Source organism: Calypte anna, chromosome 5, assembly GCF_003957555.1.
Source record: "Calypte anna isolate BGI_N300 chromosome 5, bCalAnn1_v1.p, whole genome shotgun sequence".
NCBI lineage: Eukaryota > Metazoa > Chordata > Aves > Apodiformes > Trochilidae > Calypte > Calypte anna.
In genome coordinates this window covers 669,993-693,581 of record NC_044250.1, presented here as the reverse complement: position 1 = coordinate 693,581, position 23,589 = coordinate 669,993, and the positions used below count along the sequence as shown (strand labels likewise).

General features: G+C 50.9%; 2 protein-coding genes across 3 annotated transcripts in view; one reads left to right on the top strand and one right to left on the bottom strand.

The window, feature by feature from the left end:
- The window catches only part of PLCB2 (phospholipase C beta 2), a 37,131-nt gene extending 19,181 nt beyond the window's left edge, over positions 1 to 17,950 (bottom strand). For both annotated transcript variants that reach the window (XM_030451042.1, XM_030451043.1), the window contains exons 1-7: positions 17,556 to 17,950; positions 14,801 to 14,878; positions 12,821 to 12,889; positions 3,895 to 4,035; positions 3,090 to 3,169; positions 2,390 to 2,443; positions 520 to 595 (exon numbers count right to left, since the gene is read on the bottom strand). In XM_030451042.1, the coding sequence (XP_030306902.1) occupies positions 520 to 595; positions 2,390 to 2,443; positions 3,090 to 3,169; positions 3,895 to 4,035; positions 12,821 to 12,889; positions 14,801 to 14,878; positions 17,556 to 17,639 (582 nt within the window). In that variant the 5' untranslated portion in view covers positions 17,640 to 17,950. The remainder of the gene's footprint in view (positions 1 to 519; positions 596 to 2,389; positions 2,444 to 3,089; positions 3,170 to 3,894; positions 4,036 to 12,820; positions 12,890 to 14,800; positions 14,879 to 17,555) is intronic.
- A 3,664-nt stretch (positions 17,951 to 21,614) lies between these two features.
- INAFM2 (InaF motif containing 2) lies at positions 21,615 to 22,265 on the top strand. Its single transcript, XM_030451516.1, has one exon. The coding sequence runs from the start codon at positions 21,831 to 21,833 to the stop codon at positions 22,263 to 22,265; it is 435 nt and encodes a 144-aa protein (XP_030307376.1). The 5' UTR covers positions 21,615 to 21,830.
- The last annotated feature ends 1,324 nt before the right edge of the window (positions 22,266 to 23,589 follow it).

Genomic DNA, 23,589 nt, shown 5'->3' with positions numbered 1-23,589 from the left:
AAATAAGTACTGCAGAGCCATGACAGCTTCCACCTCTCCATTAACACCCGGGCTCCAGCAGTGCCTTGTGGCAAAGCCAGGGAGCAACTGGAGCACCTGGCAAGGTCTTGAGGAGAGAAGAGATGGATGGAGAAGCACCAACCATACCACCCCGAAAGGACAGTGATTTAAGCTGTCCATCAGAGCCCCTCCTGGGATTGTGTACAGCTAAAGGTTGAGGCAGAGGCCTGGACTGTACTCTGTGGCTTGGTAGAAGCACCAAGATTACTCTCAGATCTGTTGCTTCAAAGAGCAGCCAGTGACACAGGCAGAGGGGAAGGAGCTGCTTCTCATGGCATATGGTGCATGTGATGGAGTCACTGTCACCAACACCAGCAGTAGGAACTGACCCCAGCTGATGGTAAGGAAAAGGATTCAAAGCAACTCAGAGCATCCAAGCTGATGATTTTTTCACAGCCAAAGCAGGCAAAAAGATGATTCTCCAGCTGTGAGAGCTGTGGCTAGCTAGTGACACCTTACCTTGCCCTTTGGAAGATGACAAGCACTCAGTGCTGCTTCCACTCTCTTCCTGTCTGCAGGAAACATCTGAAAAATACTGAACAGACAGGGAAAAATCACCACAATGCAGCAGCAGTGAAGTCTGAAAGGCTGGGTTGCAGGTGGCTGGGAGCTGCAGTCAGAGTGCAAGACACTCCCAGTGCCCAGTGAAGGAGCCTGATGAGAGGAGTGTAACCATGGAGCAGAGCAGACAAAGTCTTATAAACCTGCAGTGGATTTTCTGACTGCTGCCTCAGTACAGAGTCCAATACTCCTGCTATGGACTGTAAGAGCCCTGTCACTAAACTGCATCATCTGACTCAAAATCCCTCTTTGCTGCCCTTCCCCTGCCCCTCCTGGAGTTGCCCTCTGTGGGAGGAGGCCTCAAGCCACAAATTCCCCAGGACACTTCCTGCTACAAGACACCATCCCATGTGGCTGCTGGCATCAGCATGGAACTGCTTTGTTGTCAGGACAACATTCAAAACCAGCAAACAAACATTGGACACATTGGCTGCTTGGAGAAAAGGCAAAAGGCTTTCCAAGAATTCAAGGAACAAGCTCATTGCAGAGGCAAAGCAGCTGGGCTGCTACACCATGGAGGCACCAAAGGCTGCTGCTGCAGAAACCAAAGCTCAGCCCAGTTCAGAGAGCTGCTCTGGAGGGCAGGGCTCACTTGGGCCAAGCTCTGAAGCAGCCTCTTTGCTGCACTATGGAACAGCAACAATACCTGGACTCTCCCTGCTTCCAGGACAGCTCAGCCAGCAGCAGTGAGGTCTCCTCTGGATAAATTTAGATGCCAGCTCTGTGAAGCTCCTGGCATTGCAGGTGCTCAGTGCCAAATGTGTTGCCAGGTGGAGAAGCACAGAGCAGGAGCTGCAGCAGGCTTATGCAAACTCAGGGCATGTTGGTTCCCAGGCTGCCCTTTGCAAGGCAAAAACTGCAGCAGCCTTGTGATGGTTCAAAAGGGATTTAAATGTTATAAGGGAAAGGCAGATGCTCGGTGGAATTTTCAGAAGAATTCAGGCATGGAGGTTTGAAAGCCTCACTCCTGGTGATACTGGCTATTTTCATCAACCTGGCTCATGATCTGGACTATTTAATGGTCTAAAGCTTCAAACAGTGGAGGACTTTTAGCACTCTGCAAGAGAGACAGACCAGGGCCTTAAAGAGAGGTACAGCTTGTACCAGGTATTTTTTCTACCTTATTTCAGAATAAGCTTTTTTCTCTGTCAGCAATGCTACCTTGCCTGCATTCTAAAGATCAGTTCAAATCCTTCTCCCTAGTGTGAGCTATTCATCACAGACCTATACATTTTTAAAAGCCCTTTGATGAATACACTGCTTTCTGACAGAATGATATTCTGCTGGTTGGTGGTTTAGAAAATAAACCACAAAAAAAAAAAAATGTTTATTCTTGAATAATGCTCAACCACCCAGGAGCCCATTTAGCCAGCACTGGCTTCATCTTGACTCGTTCAGCAATACACCAGGCAGCAGGCAGTGTGTTTATTAGAGGTGATCACTATAATATAGATTATAAAGATAATTTATGTAGCCAAGAGGGAATTCAACATGGCAGCACAGCCTTCTGGTGCTTGTTCATCAGCTGAATCAACATGGAGCAGCCACAGGACCAGCTATGGAGGGATTTTACTGGGGAAGGCACTGGGTGGCACAAAATCAATCCCAGATTTGTGCCATGCAGTGCAGGGGAGAAGTGATAAGTTGGTCTTTGCCTCAAAAAAGCAGCCTTGGCTTCTTCACATGGCAGTCCTACCCTGATGCAGAAAGCCACCTGCTCTGCCCTTAGTCTGACTGAACACACAACAAATCAAAGATCCAGACTCACTTCCTCACAGGAATCTTCCCTTCTGCATTAAGCTGCATCTTCAGCTTCACCAGGCTATGAAAAAACAAAAAAACAAAACAGGATTATGAAAATGCACTGGGACAATCTTAGAGGTCCTATGAAGTAAGGAGTAAGAAAAAATGTGCAATGGGGAAAGCAATCTAACAGTTCACTGAAAATCAGGGCCCTACAGACCATCAGCCTAACCTCAGACAGAACCTGTTCCTTTTTCCTGGGAGGGGGAAACATCCAAATGATAAGAGCTTAAATATCAGGAAGATTCCTCTGAAACAGAGGACAGAGACAAGAGATAAAGATATCCCCTATTATTTCATGTTCCTCAGTGATCTCAGGTTGCTGACCAAACAGTTTTACAGATCAAAGGAAAAGAGGCAGCACTGTTTTGGGGTGAGTGGTGTGTCTGTGGTGGGAGACACCTTTGAGGCTCAAGATATCAGCTTCAGTAATCCCATGTGTGTTGTGCTTCACTGGCTCAGGCACCTCTGTGCCAGGCAGCTGTCACACAACCTGTGGGCCAACTACCACCCCACTACCTGTGCCCTGGGGCTCCTGAGCTGCCACAGGACTGGGTTTGGAGGCTGCCCAAGGACCTGGATGCTAAGCAACCTTTTCTTTCTGGTCCAGACAGAAAGGGCAGCACTGTGAGTGTTTCAGAGAACATCTGTCAGCAGGCACTCACATCTTCTGCAGGAAGGTGTAGCGAGAGGCGTTGTAGGTGAGTGGGTTGCGAACGATGGCCATGATGTCCTCAGCCCAGCTCTGGGAACAGACACACACACAGGGACAGCTGGACACCATGGAACTGCACCAGGGAGTACACAGCAACACAGAGAGAGAGGGCACAGAACCACACAACCGTTTGGGCTGCAAAGGACCTTTAAAGATCACCCAGTCCCACGCCCCTTCCATGGCAGGGACACCTCCCACCCGCCCAGGGTGCTCCAACCCCATCCAACCTTCAACACCTCCAGGGATGGGGCAGCCACAGCTTCTGGGGATAACCTGGGGCTGACCACTTCCATAGTAAAAAACTTCTTCCTTACATCCATTCTAAATGCACCCTTTTTCAGTTTAAAACTGTTACCCCTTGTCCTGCCATTACAGCCCTTGGCAAAAAGGCTGTGCTGACACTGCTGAGCTCCACAGCCCAACAACCATGCCCTGGGCTTGGCAACGTCACCTTCCCACTGCCTGTACTTATTTAGCAGCTGAAATGTCTCCACTGAGTCTTCTCAGCTGCCTGTTTATCCATGCAAAGCACACGAAGGACAAAAACTACATACTGAGTTTCCTCAACTGGTCCTTCTCCCTGCAGGGCAGATGTTTCTGGAGCTATGGAGGTCCCACACCTAACTGGAACACAACCCTGCCACTCACATTGCCAAGGTTCAGTCCCCTGCCATTCCCTCTCCATTCCTGCTCCCCACTTAACACTCCAATCCTCAGTGACTCCCAGAGTTCCCTTGCCCTCAGGACCCCAATACCTTTCCAACATTCTCCTTGTAGGACACAAAGTTATGGAAAGTGAGGTCAACCATATCAGGGCCAGATACAATAGTCAGAGTCTTAAGCAGGAAGGTGCTGTGGGGGTAATCCAAGTTAAAAACCTCTCGGAGCTTCTGGCACTGCAAAAGAAACAGAAGAGATGGGGATGAAGGGAGAATGAGGCAAACTGTGCCTGCAGAAACCAGGACCCAATCCAAATATTGACCCAAATTCACAGCAAGCTTTTAAAAATTTTTTTTCAAAGCTTCTTCTCCTTGTTTTCCATCTTCATTACCTGGATCTTCCACAGTACAAAGCACTGGGATTAACATCCCTGCACAAACGTGCTGCTTTGGTCTGAAAAAGTCCAAGTTGGAGACTGCTCTTAAAACAATTCCTTCTGAAAGCTCAGCCTGAACTCCCAGACAGGCAGAGGAGATGCTGCTCAGAGATGCATAACCAGGTTACTGCAGACAGCCCTTTGTCACAACACAGCTACGGAAGTCTTCAGATCAGGGTGATAACTTTTGCTGTAACCTCCCTCCACCACAACAACAAAGATGTTGCTTGGGACCCAGAGGTGTACCAGCTCTAGGCCTGGCCACTGGAGAGATGGGCTCTCCCCCTCTCAGGCCCATTTTCTGCTAGCTGGCAGTTGCAAGAAGTGTTTTTTTCCATAGCAATTGCAGTATCCTAGAGCAATGGCTCACCAGAGATTTGTTTTAAGTATACAGCTCATCCCATTAGTCATCCTTGGACTTCATCACCAGTATGTGAAGTATTTATAGAATCCCTTTAAATTATTTAGCATTTTTTGCATTCCTGTGCAAGGCATCACTGAGGCAAGGTAAACTGGAGTTGTACTGACAGTCACTACTGAGAAGGAAAGGATAAAATTCCCATGGCCTGGAACAGAGCACAGCAGTTCAGTACCTAAGGAGCAGGATAAATCCACACCAAAACAAATGGGGAGGCTGGCAGAGCACCTGCTCCTCCAGAAACCAAGGGCAAAAATCCCCATCAGGGGTTGGCAGCAGAGCAGCTCAGGCTCAGAAGTCAGAGCTGGGATCTGGGATCTGGGATCTGGCTGGATGCACAAACCCACAGTACACCTCCTGCCTTTACCCAGTTAAACCATCACTAACACCTCAATGCACTGGAGATCAGGTTAGCTGCAGCAAGGGGTTACAGCTGAATGACTCTGTGTTTGCTATAAATCGACAGCACAAAGTCACTCACTGACAGCTCAGCTCCTGCTAGTGCCTCGTTCAGCTGCTCCAAACCAATGTCCAAACCTTGCAAGTTCACTGAAGCAAACTCCCTGATCCTACACTTCCACTGACCTCAATTTAGCCCAGACCAACAACCCTGACATGCAACCATCTCTTTGCTGCTTCCATCACAATTCAAAGGGAAGCAATTCCATTTCTGCCCCAGAAATTTTTCTTTACCCTTGGACTGTAACAGCAGAATCTCCAGAGCAGCTCAGCCTCAGGCATCCTTGCATGGCTGCACCACATCACACAGAGCAGCAGATAGGAAGGCCACAGATTTGGTTTATTTTCCCCAGCCTTCTGAAACATTTCCAGTTTTAACACCTCTGTAGCAAACGGGCATCTTTAGGAAAACCAGGATGGGCTGGATTGTAACTCAGGATCACCTGATTACTGTCCTCACTTCAGAGAGGCACCACTGAAACCTGCAGGATCCAAGAGCATGTGGAGAGAAGGAAGGGGGAAGGCAGCCACAGCCACCCAGAAGATTTCCTGGTTTCTGGTAGCTGAGGAATTTCTAAAATGGCTCATCCTTGCTTTGTGAGCAATTTTCCTTTGCAGCAGTGAGCAGCATCCCCATGCCCACACCCCCTTCTTCTGCTCAGAGCTCGTGTTGGAGCTTCACTTTTCATGACAAGTGGCAAAGCATTGGGATTTTTACTTCAAATTTAACTTTTATCTCGCAAACCCACCAGCTCTTGTTCAGCTTCCTTACCTCTAGCACTGCAAATTAGATGAAGCTCAGACAATAGAGAACTTGTGGTTGTTGCTGAACTCATTTCCCGTATTTGTTACAAATCGGCTCCTCCCAGCCCTTCCTTCTCTGCCAGCTCTCCAGCAGAGATATCCCCAGCAAGCTGAACGCTGCAGCAGAGCTTCTGCCTTTGTCTCCCTGTGCTCCTCAGGACCAACCTGACACCCAACAGAGATGATTGGGTGTCCTCAGGGTCAGCCCAACCTGTGCTGCTCTTTGCATGCCCTGGCTTTGTCAGCACTAGGACCTGACACCTCCCAACACCTCCGAGTTGGCAGCTTCATCTTTTGAGCAAGTTTTCCAGCAAACTGCAGCAGCAAGAGGCAAGGATGATCTTGTTGGGGATCTAAACTGGGTCATGCTTTCCCAGTGACTGATTTCCTGCTGCTCTTAAGCTACTTGCTTACTTTGTGCTGCCTGCTTCACGTGGGGATTATGTCTCCCTGGCAGGAAAAATGCAGTCATGTTGGTGTAACCCTGACTGAAGATGGGCAGAGAGGACCAGAGGCTTTGTCCAAGGGCACAGAACTTGATGCCATGGCTCTTTCCTAACCTGTGCTCCTTTAGCACCTTGGTGCTGCAGCTTCACTGTGTAGCTAGTGTCACTCTAAAAGAAAAATAAGAGTTGCTACATGAAAAGCAGGACAAGCCTATCAGCCATGCAAATGGGAGGAAGGGAGCCATGCTTAACAAATCCACTTAAAAACACACCAAGCAAACAGAAACCCACTGGCAGGGTGGTGAAATAGAGATGCAGCTTTCAGTTCACTTCCCACCCTCCTATTTCCCTAAAATCCTCATCTGTGCAAACCAGGTTCATAGTCCACAGAAAAGCAAATTCTTATGCAAACGCAAACAAAGAGAGAGAGAGAATTCCTTCCCTGCTCCAGAGGGGACACTGCTGAGTGAGTGCTGGGATCTGCCAGGGCTGCAGGCACTGCCTACACTGACAGCTTTCTGTCCTCATGAAACTCCCCCCACTACCCTGGTGGTGTCAGAGCACAGGACTGGACAGAGCCTCCTTGTTTGGAGAGGAAAGGTCGTGTTTGGCTGCCAGAAGGGAAAGGGAGCAGCAGCACAGGTTATCCCCATGCCTTTGGCTCTGCAGGTGACACTCACATCCCCGTGAGCAGCACTGCTCCGTGGTGGGATCCAGCAAGGAGAGGGCCAGCCTGTCCCTGTGCCAAGCAGCTCAGCAACACCAGGCAGGACAGAAATAAATAACAGAGAGATGAAGCATTCTCTGCTCTCACTGCTGTCTTATCTCAAGGAAGCGGAAAAGGCAGCAGCACAGAGATTCACGTGGCACAAAATGACCTGAGGCTTTCTGGAAACCAGCAGGAACAGAGAGAGAGAGATGCAGCCTGGGCCTCCTCAGGAGCTTCTGGGCCTGTGGTCCGAGATCTCACGCTGTGGAAAGATGGAAGAGGCAGAAAAAGGGCCCAGCATGGCAAAAGGCCATTTTTCAGATCTGATTATTTGCTTACTCAGCCCCTGCTCCACTATTTATAAATCCCTTGAGAGCCACGGGCTTCTGCCTGCCTTCCTCTTGCCTGCAGACTTCATTTTGTCCCCACGTGGCTTCTTGAGATCACTTATTTGGAGGCCTGAACTTTGCTCAGCCCCATCCTGAGCTCATGCCCATTGCTGAGGTGATGCTCAGCCCCCAGAGCTGCTGACCCCCTGCAGACCAGGTCCCCTGGGACCACACACAATGAGTTTATAGTTCCCTGGGCTCAGCTCCCAGCACTGCAGCCTCCTCAGCACCACTCTCTCCTCCTTTATCATCTCAAAACATGACATGTGAAATACCTTGGTATCAATCTTCTCCCTCGTGCACGTTCAGTTCAGAGTTTGCACCTCTGGGTTCAGCAACAACAAAATGCATCCAGAGGACTGAAGCTGCTTAACAATCACAAAGTAAAACACAACTTCTATTCTTATGGAAAATCATGCTTCTTTCAAAGCCCCTGCCTGCTGAAATATCTAAACAAAACCCTAGGGAAGCCAACGGCCCAGAAGCCTGGCCTAAAAAGCCATATTTGGGTCCTATTTATTACATTCTCTGTCAGTGTTCTGGGGTCTTGGTGCATCAGAACACAACCCAAACGGAGCTGCTGTCACTGCTCCTCCTTGCCAGCACCGTGAACATCTGGAGCTGCTCTGGCACGCTGCTCAGCCACCTCCAGCAGCTTTTTATCTTGCCTCACTCCTGTTCAAAGTCCCTGCTAATTCTTATCTTTATTACTCTTGAACAGGCGCCACAGTTCAAACGTCTGTGGAGACAAAACACAGCAGGACACTGAGCAGCTCTCAGAAAACACAGCACAGGGGGAAGGAGAAGGGGAAAACTGCACGTGGCAGGAAAGGTCATGAGAGGACTCAGGGCTGTGTGTGTGTGATAGGGGAGGTGAGGCCGGGGAGGGGACAGGGGAGAGCCTGGGCTCTGTCCCTCACCTCCAGCTCCTCCGGGCCCTGCTCTGCTGGGGGTGGCTCCAACCCTCACTGAGCCATTCCCAATGCCACAGGTAACTGTGCTGGGCACTACAGCCCCACACCTACCTCTGCTGGGCACTACAGCCCCACACCTACCTCTGCTGGGCACTACAGCCCCACACCTAGCTCTGCTGGGCACTACAGCCCCACACCTAACTCTGCTGGGCACTACAGCCCCACACCTACCTCTGCTGGGCACTACAGCCCCACACCTACCTCTGCTGGGCACTACAGCCCCACACCTACCTCTGCTGGGCACTACAGCTCCACAGGTAACTGTGCTGGGCACTACAGTCCCACAGGTAACTCTGCTGGGCACTACAGCTCCACAGGTAACTCTGCTGGGCACTACAGCCCCACACCTAGCTCTGCTGGGCACTACAGCTCCACAGGTAACTGTGCTGGGCACTACAGCCCCACAGGTAACTGTGCTGGGCACTACAGTCCCACAGGTAACTCTGCTGGGCACTACAGCTCCACACCTAACTCTGCTGGGCACTACAGCCCCACACCTAGCTCTGCTGGGCACTATAGCCCCACAGGTAACTCTGCTGGGCACTACAGCCCCACACCTAGCTCTGCTGGGCACTACAGCCCCACAGGTAACTCTGCTGGGCACTACAGCCCCACACCTAACTCTGCTGGGCACTACAGCCCCACACCTAACTCTGCTGGGCACTACAGCTGCCTGCCCACTCCCTAACCACCTGCAGTGTCAGCAGCAGGTCCCGCAGTCCCTGTGGCCTGGCCTGGTGGGTGAGCACACACCACACTCTGTCACCAGTGGGGTTTTCTCTGTGGCTGCTTTGGTGTGACTCTTCTCGCTGAGCACTGGAGAGGTCACAAAGAAAAACCCCAAGCCTCTTGCTTTAGCAGCAGCTGGAAAGTGTTCCTGGCAGCAGGAGGTAACCCCCAACACCCACAGCACAACCACACGGTGGCAGGGAGGCTGGTGTCACCTCAGCAGAAAAGCTTAGGGCACCTTCACCCTCCTTGAGCCCCAGCCAGAGAGCACAGTGCCTGGCAGAGGGCAGGAACAGTGCAGGTGCTCTCACAAAACACTTCCCTTCCTTGGAATTCCTTCAGCCACAGCTCAGCAGGAAAAGCAGAGGCACAAGCTCTGCCTCACTCTGGATTCACCATGGCATCACTTGCAAGGAAAGGGAGCAGAGGGAAGGAGGATGCTTGGTTTGTTACTGGTACTCTCCAAAGCTCTTCCAGCAGCTCTCATCTTGTTCTCCTTGTCTTAAAATTATTCCTTTCTCCTCCACTTTTAGCCAATGGAACAAGTAACAGTTGGTATTCATCTCAGCAGCTCCATTCCACAACCATGCCAAGCCATTATTTTGGCTCAGGGGACACACAGCACCCTTCTGCATTCTTCCACCCTTCACCTCTAACAGATCCTTCTTTTTTTGTCACATTTCATTTGCACTTCTTTGGTGATGATGTGGCTGCCCCGTGTGGAGGCTGTGGGGGTGCATGTTTAGGAATTTTCACTGCTTCCAGCATTCCTTTGGACAAATTCTGTGAAATTATGTTCTGAGGAAAGGCAAGGGAGGGCTTGGAGCAGAAGCAGAGTGGGCAGTACAGCTGTGTGCAAAGAAGTTTCCAGGACTGGAGGGCACTTCTCTCTCACCAGTTTGGTTCAGTGGCCATTTCAGTGCCCACACAAGTCCTCCCATCACCCTCTAAAGAGAATGGTGAATAAGGAGCCAGCCTGGTGCATTCTGCTACATGTTGGCATAAAAATCATAGAAAATTCCCCGAAAGAAAACCAAGACTAAGAAAACCAAACTAAGTAAGTCTCTGTGAAATGCAGAATTCAAAAAGCATTTGGGATTTTCAAAGCAGAGGTTTCCATCAGGTGCATCACTTCTGCCTGCTGAGAATACTTAATAAATCACTTGGTCCTTTGACCTTTGTTTTGCTTCTTGTGGAAAAAAGAATAAAAAAGGAAAAAGAGGGAAAAAAAAGAGCTGAAGAGCTGCAGCCAACTCCCAGGACTGTAAAACACTGTCTGGCCTATTCCAAGGGCTAGAACACAACACAACAGCTACACCAGGTCAGAGCACAGATCCATCCAGATGCCTGGGGAGAAGCAAAAGAAGGGAGCAAACACAATGCTACCTCCCTGACAGATCTCTGCAGCTTCCAGGAATTTATGATTCAGCAGCTGCCAAAACCAAAGACACTATTTTGCATTTAAGCCCCCCAGAGGGCAAAACCTTCTCATCCTTTTTAAACCTGTGTAGGTTTTCATGAGCTGTGCAGGAAGGAGCCCTGAGCACAGCCAGAGGGGGGGCACAGCAGCAGCACCTCCTCTTCAGGGTGCTCAAACTGCCTTTGGAAAATGCCACTTTTTGTGCAGCTCTGGAAGAACCACTGAGTTAACTGCTTTGTGCTCACCTTCTCCAGTCAACTCCTGATTTCACAGCCCTCCACAACAGTCCCACACATCCCATTCAGTTTGGTTTTTCTTTTTGGCCAGATAAGTCCTTGCCTGCTCTGAAGCTCTTCCTACAACAGCCATTTCTCTCTTTTATTGATCTTGTTGCTCTTCTCTACCTTTTCAGTTCTTTGTCTCACCTATCTGAGGACACCAGAAATGCACAGAAACGTGGGTGCACTCAGGGTGTACACAGTGGCATGAGTTTCTAATTATTTCCCAACATACAACCTACCTTTCTTTGAGCAAATATTACTGAACAGTGATTTGGTATTTTTATGGATTTATCATGCCCTCAAGATCTTGCTTTGGAGTAGCAACAATCAACCCAGAGCTCGTTGCTACAGAAAGTTAGGATCAGTTTTGTTCTTTTTTTCTTTCTGTGTGCACTGTCTGATCTTTATCTGCACTAAATTTTATCACTCATTAAATCATCCAATGAGCAATTCAGTGTCTGTATAAACACCAGCCCTTATTTTATTCCCCCAAATAACTGGGTACCACTGGCAAACTCCTTACACCTCTTTGCAGCTCACAGTGAGCACACAGGATGGCTCAGGCCCTGCTCTTTCTGGTTGTGTCCAATTAGCCTGCTTTACCTAATTGATAAAAAGTGCTTTCTGCTGAGAGTTGAACACCCTAGAGAAGAGCACCTCATGCCTCTCCTTTAAGCTGGCCTTTTCTTTGCTGTGTTCTGTCTGGAGTGTAGCAACGAGTTCTATCAGCTCCAAATATTTTATTCTCCCAATATATTTTATATTCCCAATGAAAAAACCCCCAAACCCCACCCCAAAACACCAAAACACACTCCTGGGAGCTTTTTTCCAAATACAATCCCCACAAAGCAAGCTGGAGACAAAGTTCTGCTGAAAACTCAAGTACATTTCATTCTAATGAACTGCCAAGAAGAAAGGCATTTTCCCTCAGAAGGAATTGTGTAAGATGAGTGCTGCTCTTAGCACCCATCTCATTATGGTCTTTTCTGAGAAACATGGGAGCTCTGAAGAGCCATTTTCAGAGCAGTATTAAGAAAACAAACTCACTACTCATGGAAAGAGGCTGCTCAAGTCTCTCAGTACTGATTGCAAAACCTTCCCTTTTGGGTCAGGCTGAGAATCACCTACGTGGCCATCTGGAGCCATCCTCTCCACACCACTCTTTCCTTTTCACTTTCAGGCTTTACTTCAGTTTTTTTTTTTTTTTTCTGTTTGCCTTTTCCATACATGGGAAAGTTAAAAACAAACAAAAAACAGACCTAGAAGAAAGTCCTAACAAGGACAAGTTTGCTGTGGGAAGCTTAAGTTACAACTAAAACCAAGAACAAAGCCATAATCCTGTGCTGCCCTTAGTCTGCCACCCTGCAAACAGACAATTTAAAATTCTTTGAGAAAAAATCCCAACAAAACCAGAGCAAATCTCTGTGAGTACATTTTCATCCCTTTAAAGGGAAAAAAAACCCTAAACCACCACACCACACACTGTGTTGGAGTCTCACTGTAACTCCAGGTTTGTAACTGCCTTGCCACAGCCTGTGCATCTCTGGTGACTCAGTACAGAGGCATCACATCTCCTGCAGGACTTCTCAGCAGAGCTGGGTGACCCTGAAGGCCAGGCCAAGATGAAAGCTGGCCAGATGCCTGGGGAGGGAGACATCCAGCAACTGCACACACCAAAAAACAGCTCTTTTGGAAGGGAACTCTTGGGTTCTGACATATTGTGTCCAACAAGCTCATACAGCACAGTCTGGATGTGCCCTTCTTTAGGGTGTACAGAGAACCCCCGGAGAGTTCAGGGACAAAGTCTGTTTTCTCTGTATTTACGTAGCTGTGATGGAAAGAGGCAAGATCCTCTCCACCTTCCTGTAACAGAACTGCCTCAGCTTATGCCAAAGCCCCAGGCAGCCTCTGCCTCTCCCACCCAAAGAGCCAGCAGACATGAAGCTGTGCACTCACCTTGGGGATTTTGGCAAATCGCCCCACACGGGTGTCCCGGATGCTGGTGATATCCAGAATCTCCATTTCCTACAACAGAAAAAGGGCAGGAAAGATGAAGGAAAGGCTGAGGAGTAAGGAAAGATGCATTGCAGAGCACAGGTCACTCACTTTCACCTAATCTCTTCTGAAGCAGTTCCCATGGGGGACATTCCTCCCACCTGGCAAGCTGTTGTGTTTATTTGGTTTGTTCTTTTCATATCCAACCTGAGTTTCCTTCCTCTGTTACTAATTTGCCTGTTCACCACGGACCTGGAGAACAAATTACACTTGTTGCAGCAGATAACAGTATTTTCTGAGATCACAAGGAGGAACAGTGTGCATACCATGCTTTCTGCCTGTATCCTCATTTTACTGTCAAGCAGGATGGAAATTTTACCCCCAGTCCCACTCCTTGCTGAATCCCCAGCACAAAAGCAGTGCAGTTTTTCTCCCGTGCTGTTCACAACAAGCAGATCTTAACAAGAGTCAGCCAAAGATTGATATTAGCCACAGGAGCTCAGCAGAAGCTACTGCCCATGCCATGCTCTCTATCAGCCCATCTCCTGGCAGCCTGCACGTGAGCTTCACATGGCTGCCCCAGCTCCCCCTGACAGCCAGCATCTAACCCTGACTCCAAACATCCTCTGATTCCCTCAGAGCACAGGGAAGATGCCAGACAAAAGCTTCCTTAAGGATGTGAACCAGGCTATTGCTCCCCTGTGGCTCTCAGATTTGTTTATGGGTTGGTTTAAATGCTAATCAACAGCCTTTTCCAGGAATGAGCCCCCCTCCAGGCTGGCTTTCCTCATCTCAGCTGCGCCCTGGACTACTAACCCAGGGGAATCTCTTTTTGTGGGGGACAACAGCCCCCCTTGCCCCATTTTATGCACCTCCCCCAAGGGCTGCCACTTCTTCCTGCTGTCTGGCTGGATCCTTTCCAGCAAAACTTCTGCTGCCAGGAGTGGTCCTTGAAAAGGGGAACGAGTGACAGAGAAGTCTGAAAGGAAAGCAGCACAACTTCTAGATGGACGTGACAGTCCCCAACCTCCCAACACTGTGTCCTCAGAGGGGCAGGGGCTGTGTGGCAGTGCCTTGTCCCCACTGCCACACCATCTTCTGAGAAGGCAGAGCTCACCAAAGCCCCCCAGGTCCCTGGGGCAGGCACCCTGCAGGACTGCTGCCTCTCCCATGCCTCTGCAGCATGTAGGTCACGGGGAGGAAGCAGAGCTGAACCACAGCTCTGGAAAGCAGAAGTAAGCCCAGCCTTCCACCTCCAGGCAGCCAGACCTCTCCAGCCCTTGTTGTTACTCATCAGCAAGGAACTGAATTCTCTTTCCTAAATTTCTTGCCTCCTTCTCTCCTCCAGCACCCTGAGTTTTTCCTCTAGCAGCTTTTCCTCACACCCACCCAGGCCTGAGAGCAGCAGAGCACAACTCACTCTGCAGACTTGTTGGAGTCTCTACATCACTTTGATCACTATGATTTTAAATTAGAATTTCTAAAGCCCCAACAAGTCAGTTAATGACAACACAGGCTGCACATGAGGCACACATCAGGTGGCTGCACACATTTAATTCCATGCATGTAGACATTTTCTTTCCAGGTGCAGCACTGGCTGGGAGAACCCTTTAGCATGCAGGGTGACAGGGCTATCAGAACTCCTGTTCTCTGTCAAGCCCACCTAATGAACCTTGCAGGTCTCAGATGGCAGCCTGGCAAGCACAAGAAGGTCACACTCATCTCTCAGCTCAGTTGCAGCTGAATTTCCTGCTTTTCCCTGGAACTCTGCAGACAGACAAATCTGCCACTTGGAAAGCCCAAGATTCCCAGGTCCTTCATAAGGGTTTCCAGCTAAGTGGAATGAATGTGGTAATTTGTTCTTGAGTGCAGAACCCGAGCACTTAATGGTGTTTTAGACCTGGCTATTTAGAGACCAAGCTGTGAAGTCTTAGCACTTACTTTATTCTGATAGGTCCAGTACAAGTAAAAGCCCTTTGGATCCACCCGAAGGATGACAGGAGAAGCACTTGCTGTTTCCTGACACACACAAATTAGAGAAACAGAAGAAAGAAGGTTAGCACCTCGTGGGACTTGGAGAACCCATCATGGGCTGTGAGGTTCCCCATTCAAATACAGACTCAGTCAGGTGAATCATCTTCTGTGATTTATGGAAATGAACCACACGACTTCAGTGCATCTCCAGAGCAACAGTGTGAGCTGTGGAAGCTGCTCTCTGCTGGAGCCTGAGTCTCACACCTGACACTCTACATTCAGCTGGAACAGCCCTGTTGGGTACTGCTGATGGGCACTGCTTGTGCTCCCTGAACAAGGCACAAGGAGCAGACAGGCACTGCAGTACCACTGCTCTAGATTAACCTTATCTCCTCCAAACCACCTTGCTTGAAAGGAAGAGGAGGGTGAAACAAGGACTGCTGACAGCTGCTCTGACCAGGGACCTGGACATGGTGAGTCCTGCAGAAGGTGGCCTGGCAGCTTGGCTGCTGCTCCCACTCAGGGAGTTCAGCTCTAGGGCAGAAAGCAAGCAGCACCTGGTGAAATCCTGTCACCCAAAGAGACAGAAACATTTCTGCTTCTGCTACAAGGGCTCAGAGTCAGCACAGAGCCAAGCATACAGGCAATTGCTGCATGGAAGAGGTCAGCTCCAGCACTGCCTACAAGAGGTTTTGAAAGGGTTCCCAAGGTGGTTCTTCAGATAAACCATCATCCACTCAGTAGGACTGAATTTCTTTGGTCTTCCTGGCATTCCCAGCTTGCTGGGTGCCAAAGCACAGCAGAGTTACCCCGAGATGTTGCAAGTAACTCAGTGGGATGGGTGAGAACAGCCCTGCCTGGAAGAGCTCCTACTGCACTGCCTCTACAGAATAACCACAAATGCTGGGCAGGGGGAAGGTGGTACAGAAAAAGTGTCCTTTTCCTTTTCTCAAAGAAACTGTTGGGTACAATGAGGACTTCAGTCCTGTCCCCAGCTATACAGTGATGGAAGAAGCCAGTCTGACCTTCCTTCATTCCTCTGCCTCAGGTATTGTGGAAGGGGTTCCAAACAGCACGATCAGGTCAGTTCAAAGACTCAGACAAAAGAAATGCAGGTCCATAACCTCTGAAGAGCAGCAATCCTGCAGCCTGGAGCTCATCCCTGCTCCAGCTGCAGAGTGGGAAAGCACAAGCAGGTGGAGCAATGTGACCACAGCAGCCCACTTGTGGAGAAGGCTTTCCTTATTGTTGGAGGCCAAGTCTGTAAACTACTGGGTAATTAAAAGCAACCTTTTAGGAATGTTTACAAGTCTGTAAACCTCAGGGAAAAATCCACACGGGACTTGAGCTCCCCAACTCCAGTGGCTGCAGCAGCAAATAAGCAGTTGGTGGGGCTTAGAAGACCAACTGGACTCATCTTGGGTTTCAAGGGAGCCAAACTAACCCAGGAATTCCCAGTAAAGTACTTAACAGCCTCAAGGTTTTGAGAAAGTGGTCCCCAGGGATTAAACACAGAAGGTCAGCAGCAGTTTGAGACAAATTTGGCTGCTGTTATTCTCAGAACCCAGAATGTTCAAATTCAAAGAAGCCACAAGCATGGTTTGCAGGCAGTGGCCCCACTGGAAAGAAAGAGAAGGCTCCTCCTCTTTAATAGAATTACTGCCTGTGATATTCCAGCCCATATTCCTCAGCATCCATCCTTTCTGTCAGCTGTACCTGATGTTGCTTTCTCACTTCTCAGTGCTGCTGGACCACTCCTTATGCAGCACACAAGGGATCTACCTCCCACACACTGCCTTGGGACTTCCAGCCCTATTTCTGCCCACAAAAGTCAGCACTGAGCCCTCCTGTGCAGCTGCTGGAGGCTCCTTCCAATGTGTCACACTTGCAACACCACATCAAATGTTCCTCTCAGCTCTTGGTGAATAATTCTGCCCTGGCCTGCCCTGTTCCATCAACATCCATGCTCAAAAGCAGAGAACTTGTACTCCAGACAAAAATGGGAGGGCAGCTGCTGTCCCCTTGCCCAGGTGCATCAGGGGAAATTGTCTTTTGCCTTCTTAGAACAAGAGGGGAGCTATTAAATTAATTCCACATGTTCCACACTTTCTTCCCCTCACACTGAACAGCAAACAGGCTGCAGAGCAGGTGTTTTCAAGTGACCAAGGGGACACCAAGGGTGAGAGGGAAGCAGCTCTTTGCAGGACCCTCTGAGGCTGCAGCAGTGCCCAAGCCCAGGCCCCTGGCTGCCTGGCAGCTCCCAGCCCCACATGCTGGGCAGGCGTGGGAGGACACAGCTCATCCTCCCCACTCCAGAACAGGGCCATAAGAGGAAGCAACTCAGAGCCTGAGTTCTTCTCTTTCTGCAAAGCAAGGGGAGTCCCTGCAGCTCTGGAATCAGACCCACCCCTGGGGCTCCTCCACACGTGTGGCCTGGGGGGCTCCAGCAGTGACTGCCCCCCAGGGGCTGGGTCACAGACAGAGATGGGTCCTGCACCACACAGACCCAGCAGCACTCCAGTTACCTCCATCCTCCACAAGAAGTTCAGAAGCCACATCACCGACCCCTAACACCCCTGCCTTTTGCTTTTAGCCTTCAGCTCTCCTTTTCAGCTCACCCTCCCTGCCCAGAGATGGCTGCTCTCACTCAGCCCCATCCCCTCCCTGAACACAGGTTCCCTGCAGCCCCTGCCTCCCCCCCAGCCCAGCCCCCAGTACTCACATCATCCCACTTGATGAAGCGTTCCCCCTTGGACAGATACTCCTGCACCTCTGGGGGCTGCAGCACAGGGCTCAGCACTGACATTCTGTCCTGCAGATGTGCTCCTCAGCCACCAGACGCAACAGCAGCCGCGGAGTTTGCTCCTCCTCGGCCCTCTCTCCTCTATCTCTGCCTCTCACATGGCACGGGGCTCTCTGCCACGGCCGCTGCTGGCACTGCAGAGCACACAACCTCTTATATCCCAGCCAAGTTCAGGAGGGGCAGGCGGGTGAGGAGCGATCAATCTGCATTGTAAATCAACAGCTCAGCCCGGGGAGCTCAGCCCAAGGTCACCCCGGGGAAAGCTGCGAGGGGTTGGGATGCCCGGGCGGGACCGACTCCTCCGAGCGAAGTGTGGGGCTCTCGGCACTTGCGCAACTCAACTTCCTTAAATGTTCTCTTTGACGAAGTGCAGGCATTGCCAGCTGACACTCCAACTATCTCAGCAGATGTGGACACCCAGCAGCTCAGGCTGTGGCTACAAGCAGACTGCCCCCTTCATGTGACAGACCAAATATCACCTAAAATAAAATGTGCCTTTGCTCTTCACAGACTCCATCTCTGGGGCCTCTTGCTGCACAGGACAGACCTCTAACTCTTCTCCTTTGTGGGTTCATCTGAACATCAACCTGAAAAGTGAGACAGCTCAGCACAGCAGATGGAAATTCCACCAGCAGATGAAATAAATCATTCACAAAGAATTCCCAGGAACTGCAGCATCCTCCAGATTCGCTCGGGACTGCTGCAGATGCTCTGGGAAGGCAGAGTGAGAGGGATGTGGAAGGTGGGGATTAGAATGAAGAACCTGCGGGGAACTGACAGAAAGCAGAATTCTAGTGGCAAATAGAGCAAAAACGAGTCCCAGCTTCTTGGAACAAAGTCTTGTGGCCAGAAAAAAGGTGGCAGAAGAGCACCAGCTAACCAGAAGAGCAGCTCGGGAAGAAGATTGATGGGCAAGGGTAATTTGAGACCAAAAGGCAGAGCCCTACAACAAACAGAAGTGGAGAGAAGTGTGCTGTGCTTTCTGGGACAGGATTCCCAACCACACGGTGGCAGCTGTGGCTGCTCAGCATCAGGGCTGGGACTGGGAACTGGGACTCCATCCCCTCCAGTCTCACCACCAAGCCACACTCCTGGCTGTAGACTGATTTAAGCCACAGTCTCTACCAAACCCTGACCGGGTGGCTCCCGCGTTTTGGCAAACTGCTTTGTAACCTCGACCCCATTCCGAGCACACAGAACGTCTGGGAGCAGCCTCTTCCATGGCCGGGCTGTTGGAATGGGACTTTGCAATGTGTAATGCTGTCCCCTAGTGAGCAGCCAGGATGTCGCACACCCAGCCTGCAGCTCTGCCCCCAAACACTTCAATGAAATCGCACCCAGTCCCTCTCGAGGCTCCTTTTTCTGTTCCTCTCTCTGAGCCTGGGGGAGCCCGAAAGCATTCATGACACCGTGAGGACCACAAAGGTCCTAGTGAACCCTCAAGCAGAAGTAAAAAATGAGAGAAGCTTAGAAACAGGGTCCTGAAGAGTGTTTGGACTACAAGGGCTACAGAGCTCTCTGCTGGCAGGTCCAGCCCCAGGGTGCACCACCTGCCCTTGACTCTGTCTCAGGCTCCTTTGTGTTCTTTAAGCAAAAAACTTCAGAGCAGGCTCATTTGCAGGTTCTGCCTGGTGCCTGACACACTCACTGACTTTACAAGACCTCTGAGCTATGAACCCCAGAGCTTGGCTTTCTGCATCACAGGAGCCTGCTGAAGGCACAGCTTGGGATTGCTGCTAAAACCCCGAGAACACAAAGAAAACACCATTACTGCAGCTCTGGCTTCCTGGCTCTCATTTCCCTTTAAAGGCAGCTGTTAGCAAGGAACTCCAGTTTAGGAACAGAAGGCACACACCTTCTGGCAGCTGCCTGTGCTTGAACAAGGGGGCCTGGAGAGAAAACCCACCCCCATTTATTTGCCCACAGTTAAAAGAAAAGCTTGCACCTGACCTTGGCAACAGCCAAGACTCTGATTTAATGAACACAAGTCTCAGTGTGGAAACATGGAAACAGCAAAGGGCCTGACAAAGAGGAGTCAGGCTCAGGAACCCTGGATTTCTTTCATAATGTGGCAGAACTATTGTCTTCTAACAAAGGACAAGTTCACACTGAATCACAGAATCTCTGAACCATCCGGGTTGGAAAGGACCCCCCTGAGATCACCAAATCCACCCCTTGATCCACTCCCCCCGTGGTTCCCAGCCCATGGCACTCAGTGCCACATTCAGGCTCTTCTTAAAACCCTCCAGGGATGGGGAATCCACCCCTTCCCTGGGCAGCCCATCCCCAGCAACAGCCAAAAACTGAGTGAAAAGGCATTCTGTAGAAATGCTATCAATTCATATGTACCACTTAACTTAAACATACACAGCCCTAGGGAATTCTTGTATACAATCTATAGAAAAACACTGAAGATGCATTTCAGTGACTCAGGAAAACTTTGTTAGCAGGATGCCATCAGCTCATGCTATTCAGGTGTGTGAAATGTGACTTCAGTAATGCAGTCAGGTGCAACAAATCAGGGCAAGAGAGACAAGGGGGCAGCTCATGCTCTCCAGCTGTATGCAATCTGACTTTAATAAGAAAAATGCAGTCAGGTGTAATAAATCAAGAAAGGCTGGAAGCCCACAGAAAAGTCACACCTACAAACAAATGTCCCCTGGACATGCTGGCTCACAGCACCATCTCAAGAAAATTAAGTATTTCAGGAGGATGGAGCATGTAATTTGCTGTAGAGACACAGAATGACTTGGGTTGGAAGGGACCTTTTTTCAGGAACTACAGTTATTTTAAAGTTACTGCATTTTATTCTGTAACATACTTTCTGCCCCAGCAGTTTTTGTCAGAGCTGCAAGACCCACTTCTTCCTGCAAAAACTCAGAGGTTTTCCTTTTCTCTCCCAACTCTCCACATATATATATATATTTTGCTATTAAGAATAAAACTATTACTGCTAATTCAAAGTCACTCACTTTTTCTGATGCCTTTCTCCTGCTGTTAGCCTGATTCAGGACTGCACCTCTTTGGAAACAAGAGGTTTTCTGCTGCAATACACCTGATTCACCTAAGATTTAAGGGAGGGAGAAAATTGTTCTAATAGAAGCAACCAAATCATTCTTGAAAGCCAACATCTTGCATATAAAGAAAAAATAAAGAGGCTAACCCATACCCCAGAGCAGTGTTTCTGCTGCCTACAGCTCAAGTCAATAAAATGCTTCTGTGGGAGACTAATATATGAGGAGTTAGGTCAACCCAAAACCTAGCAGCAGCTTTAAGTTTTATCAGGAGGTTTGGGATCAACCCAATTTGAAGGGAACTCAACCAGCTTCTCTCCAAAAGCTGCTGCTTGGGCATCCCCCAAGTTCCACCAAAGCTGCAGGCAGCATCACGTACCTGAACTTGTTCCATCTGGGAGCAGAGAGGAGATTCCTGACCTCCTCCTCCTCCTCCCGCCCCTCGAAGCACTCCTTCAGCTCATGGAGCCACAAGTTTAACCACGTTTAACCCCAGCCTGGCTGTGTGGGGCAGCTCCATGGGGAGTGTCCTTCTCTCTGTCCCTCACACATTTCTGCTGTGCTCCATCCTCCGTCTCTCACCCTGCACACACTCCCCCGAACAACAAACCCTCTGCTGGGCACCATCAGCCCTCCCAAACACATCCCTGCAGGCTCTTCCCGCCTCACACCTCACTGACCGCCATCCCTCCCCTCACACCTCACTGACCCCCACCCTTCCCCTCACACCTTCATTGGCCGCCATGCCCCCTCACACCTCACTGACCGCCATCCCTCTCCTCACACCTCACTGACCCCCACCCTTCCCCTCACAGCTTCACTAACCTTCACCCTTCTCCTCACACCTCACTGACCGCCATGCCCCCTCGCACACCCCCTCGCACACCCCCTCAGATCAGCGCAGGCGCAGCGCTCCCCTCGCCCCTCTCCTCTCCCCTCCCTCCTCACCGTCACTCAGCCCCGGGGTGTGGCCGCCGCCCCGTTAAGCGCAGCCCCCGCCGGGCCCCGTTACCTCTCCAAGCTCCGCCCGTCCGCCGGCGCAGCGCGGGCCGCGGTCAGCGGCGGGAGGCAGCGGCATGTCCTGAGGGGAGCGGGCGGCGGTGGTGGTGGTCGGCGCGGAGCCGGGCCGGGCCCCACCACGGAGGGGTCGGTGGAGCAACGGGCCAAAGGCCGGGCCCCCATGAAGGAGAAGGAGGCGGGGGTGGAGCGGGGCAAGCCCGCCACTTACACCGGGGACAAGAAGGCGCGCATGGCGGCCAAGACCAACAAGAAGTGGGTGCGCCTGGCCACCGTGCTGGCCTACGTCCTCTCCGTCTCGCTGGCCGCCATCGTCCTCGCCGTCTACTACAGCCTCATCTGGCAACCGGTGCGCGGAGGCGGCGGCGGCTCCGGTTCCGGCTCCATCCCCGTCGCCGCCAGCTCCTCGCAGCCCCGCGCCGCTCCGCCGGGCCCTGCAGCCAGCCAGCCGCCCGCCGGACCCACGCAGGAACCTCCGCCGCCGCGGACCGGCCCCGACCCCGGCCTGGATCACAGCGGCCGCCCGGACGCTTCGTCTCCGCCGCCCGGGCCCGAGGCGGCCGCCGCTGCGCTGCGCCGGGTGCGCGGCAGCCCCTGAGGCGGCCCCGGCGGTCACCCCCCGGCCGGGGACGGGGGCAGAGGGGTCCGGAGGATCGCGGGGGACGGCCCGGGAGGTCGGCACCGCCCCGGAGGGCTCCGGGGGGTGCGGGATGCGGCGGGCGAGCTCGGCGGAGGATGGAGGCCGGCGGCGAGGATGCCCGAGGTGGGATCCCGAGTCCCGAAGAGCTGCGGCTGGAGACTGAGCCGGCCCGGGGGCCGGCGGGGGAAGGAAGGATTTGGATTTGTACCTGGTGGTAGAACTGCGGTTTTTTGGGTTGGTTGTTTTACGGTTTGTTCTTTTTTTCCCTTCCTCGTTTTTCCGCAAAAGGGAATTCCGTGGCTTCGTTTCTCTCCTCACCAGGGCTCGCTTCTCCCTTCGAACCTGCATTGAATTCCTGCGCTGTTTATGCCAGTCTGTTACCTATAAAAGGATATCGGTGTCCAAAGTTCCTCACTATTTACAGGATCAGCTGGGAACAATATGAATTTAGAGGCTGTAATTCCTTGTTTAAGTAAAACCAGTTTTGTTTAACGATGAGCATAAACTTATTTAAACACATGTGAAAGGTAAATTGACTTGTTTACTATATTAAAATATTTTCCCAGTATGAAAGTCTCTGTAATACAGTATGTTCTCTTTGGTGTCGGGAGGATGGATTGGGAAGGATGTTGAATTGGAAGGGCACTGTGGGTGGCAAAATGGTTTGCCTGCTGTCACGGGCAGCTGTAGCATTTGATGGTGTTGATTCATTTGTCATTGGTCTCCTTAGGTAAAGCTGGAGACACCTCCACAACTCCCTAACTCCTGCTAATCACGGCAACCAAGCACTGGGGACGAGAAGGTTTGATCTTTCCCAGGAGAAGCAGGTGGAGCTCTGGCTGTGAGGTGTTCCCCAGGCTGTGTGTGGGATTCTGAGCTCTCAGACTGTCACAGCACCTCGGTGGCACCCTGGAGCTGGTGCCATCAGGAGGTAGGTCTGTGCCAGCCACCTCCAGATGTGTCCTGGGCAGTTTCTGGGATGTTTTCTTGCCCTGTGGTCTTCAGAAGTGTTCTTAGTGGCTCTGGTTGTTGGCAGAGCAAAAAGGTGGCCTCTTAATGACTGAGGATGTGGGTATCAGGTAGGAGAGTGTAAGAGCTGTGTCAGGCTGAGCAGCTGCTCCTCAGATTGATGGTTTGGGTTGAATGCCTTCACTGTAAGGCTGCCAGGCTGTTCTGTGTGCCTGGGATCTGATCTCTGGAGTTCAGATTGTCTGTGCTGCAGTGTGTGTGTTTGTTGGACAGATCATGAGGGTATTGTGAAATAGATCAGCACTTTCAGAAG

Excerpts from the sequence above, each read along its gene's own strand:
- INAFM2 (XM_030451516.1), top strand. The coding sequence starts at position 21,831 with ATGAAGGAGAAGGAGGCGGGGGTGGAGCGGGGCAAGCCCGCCACTTAC.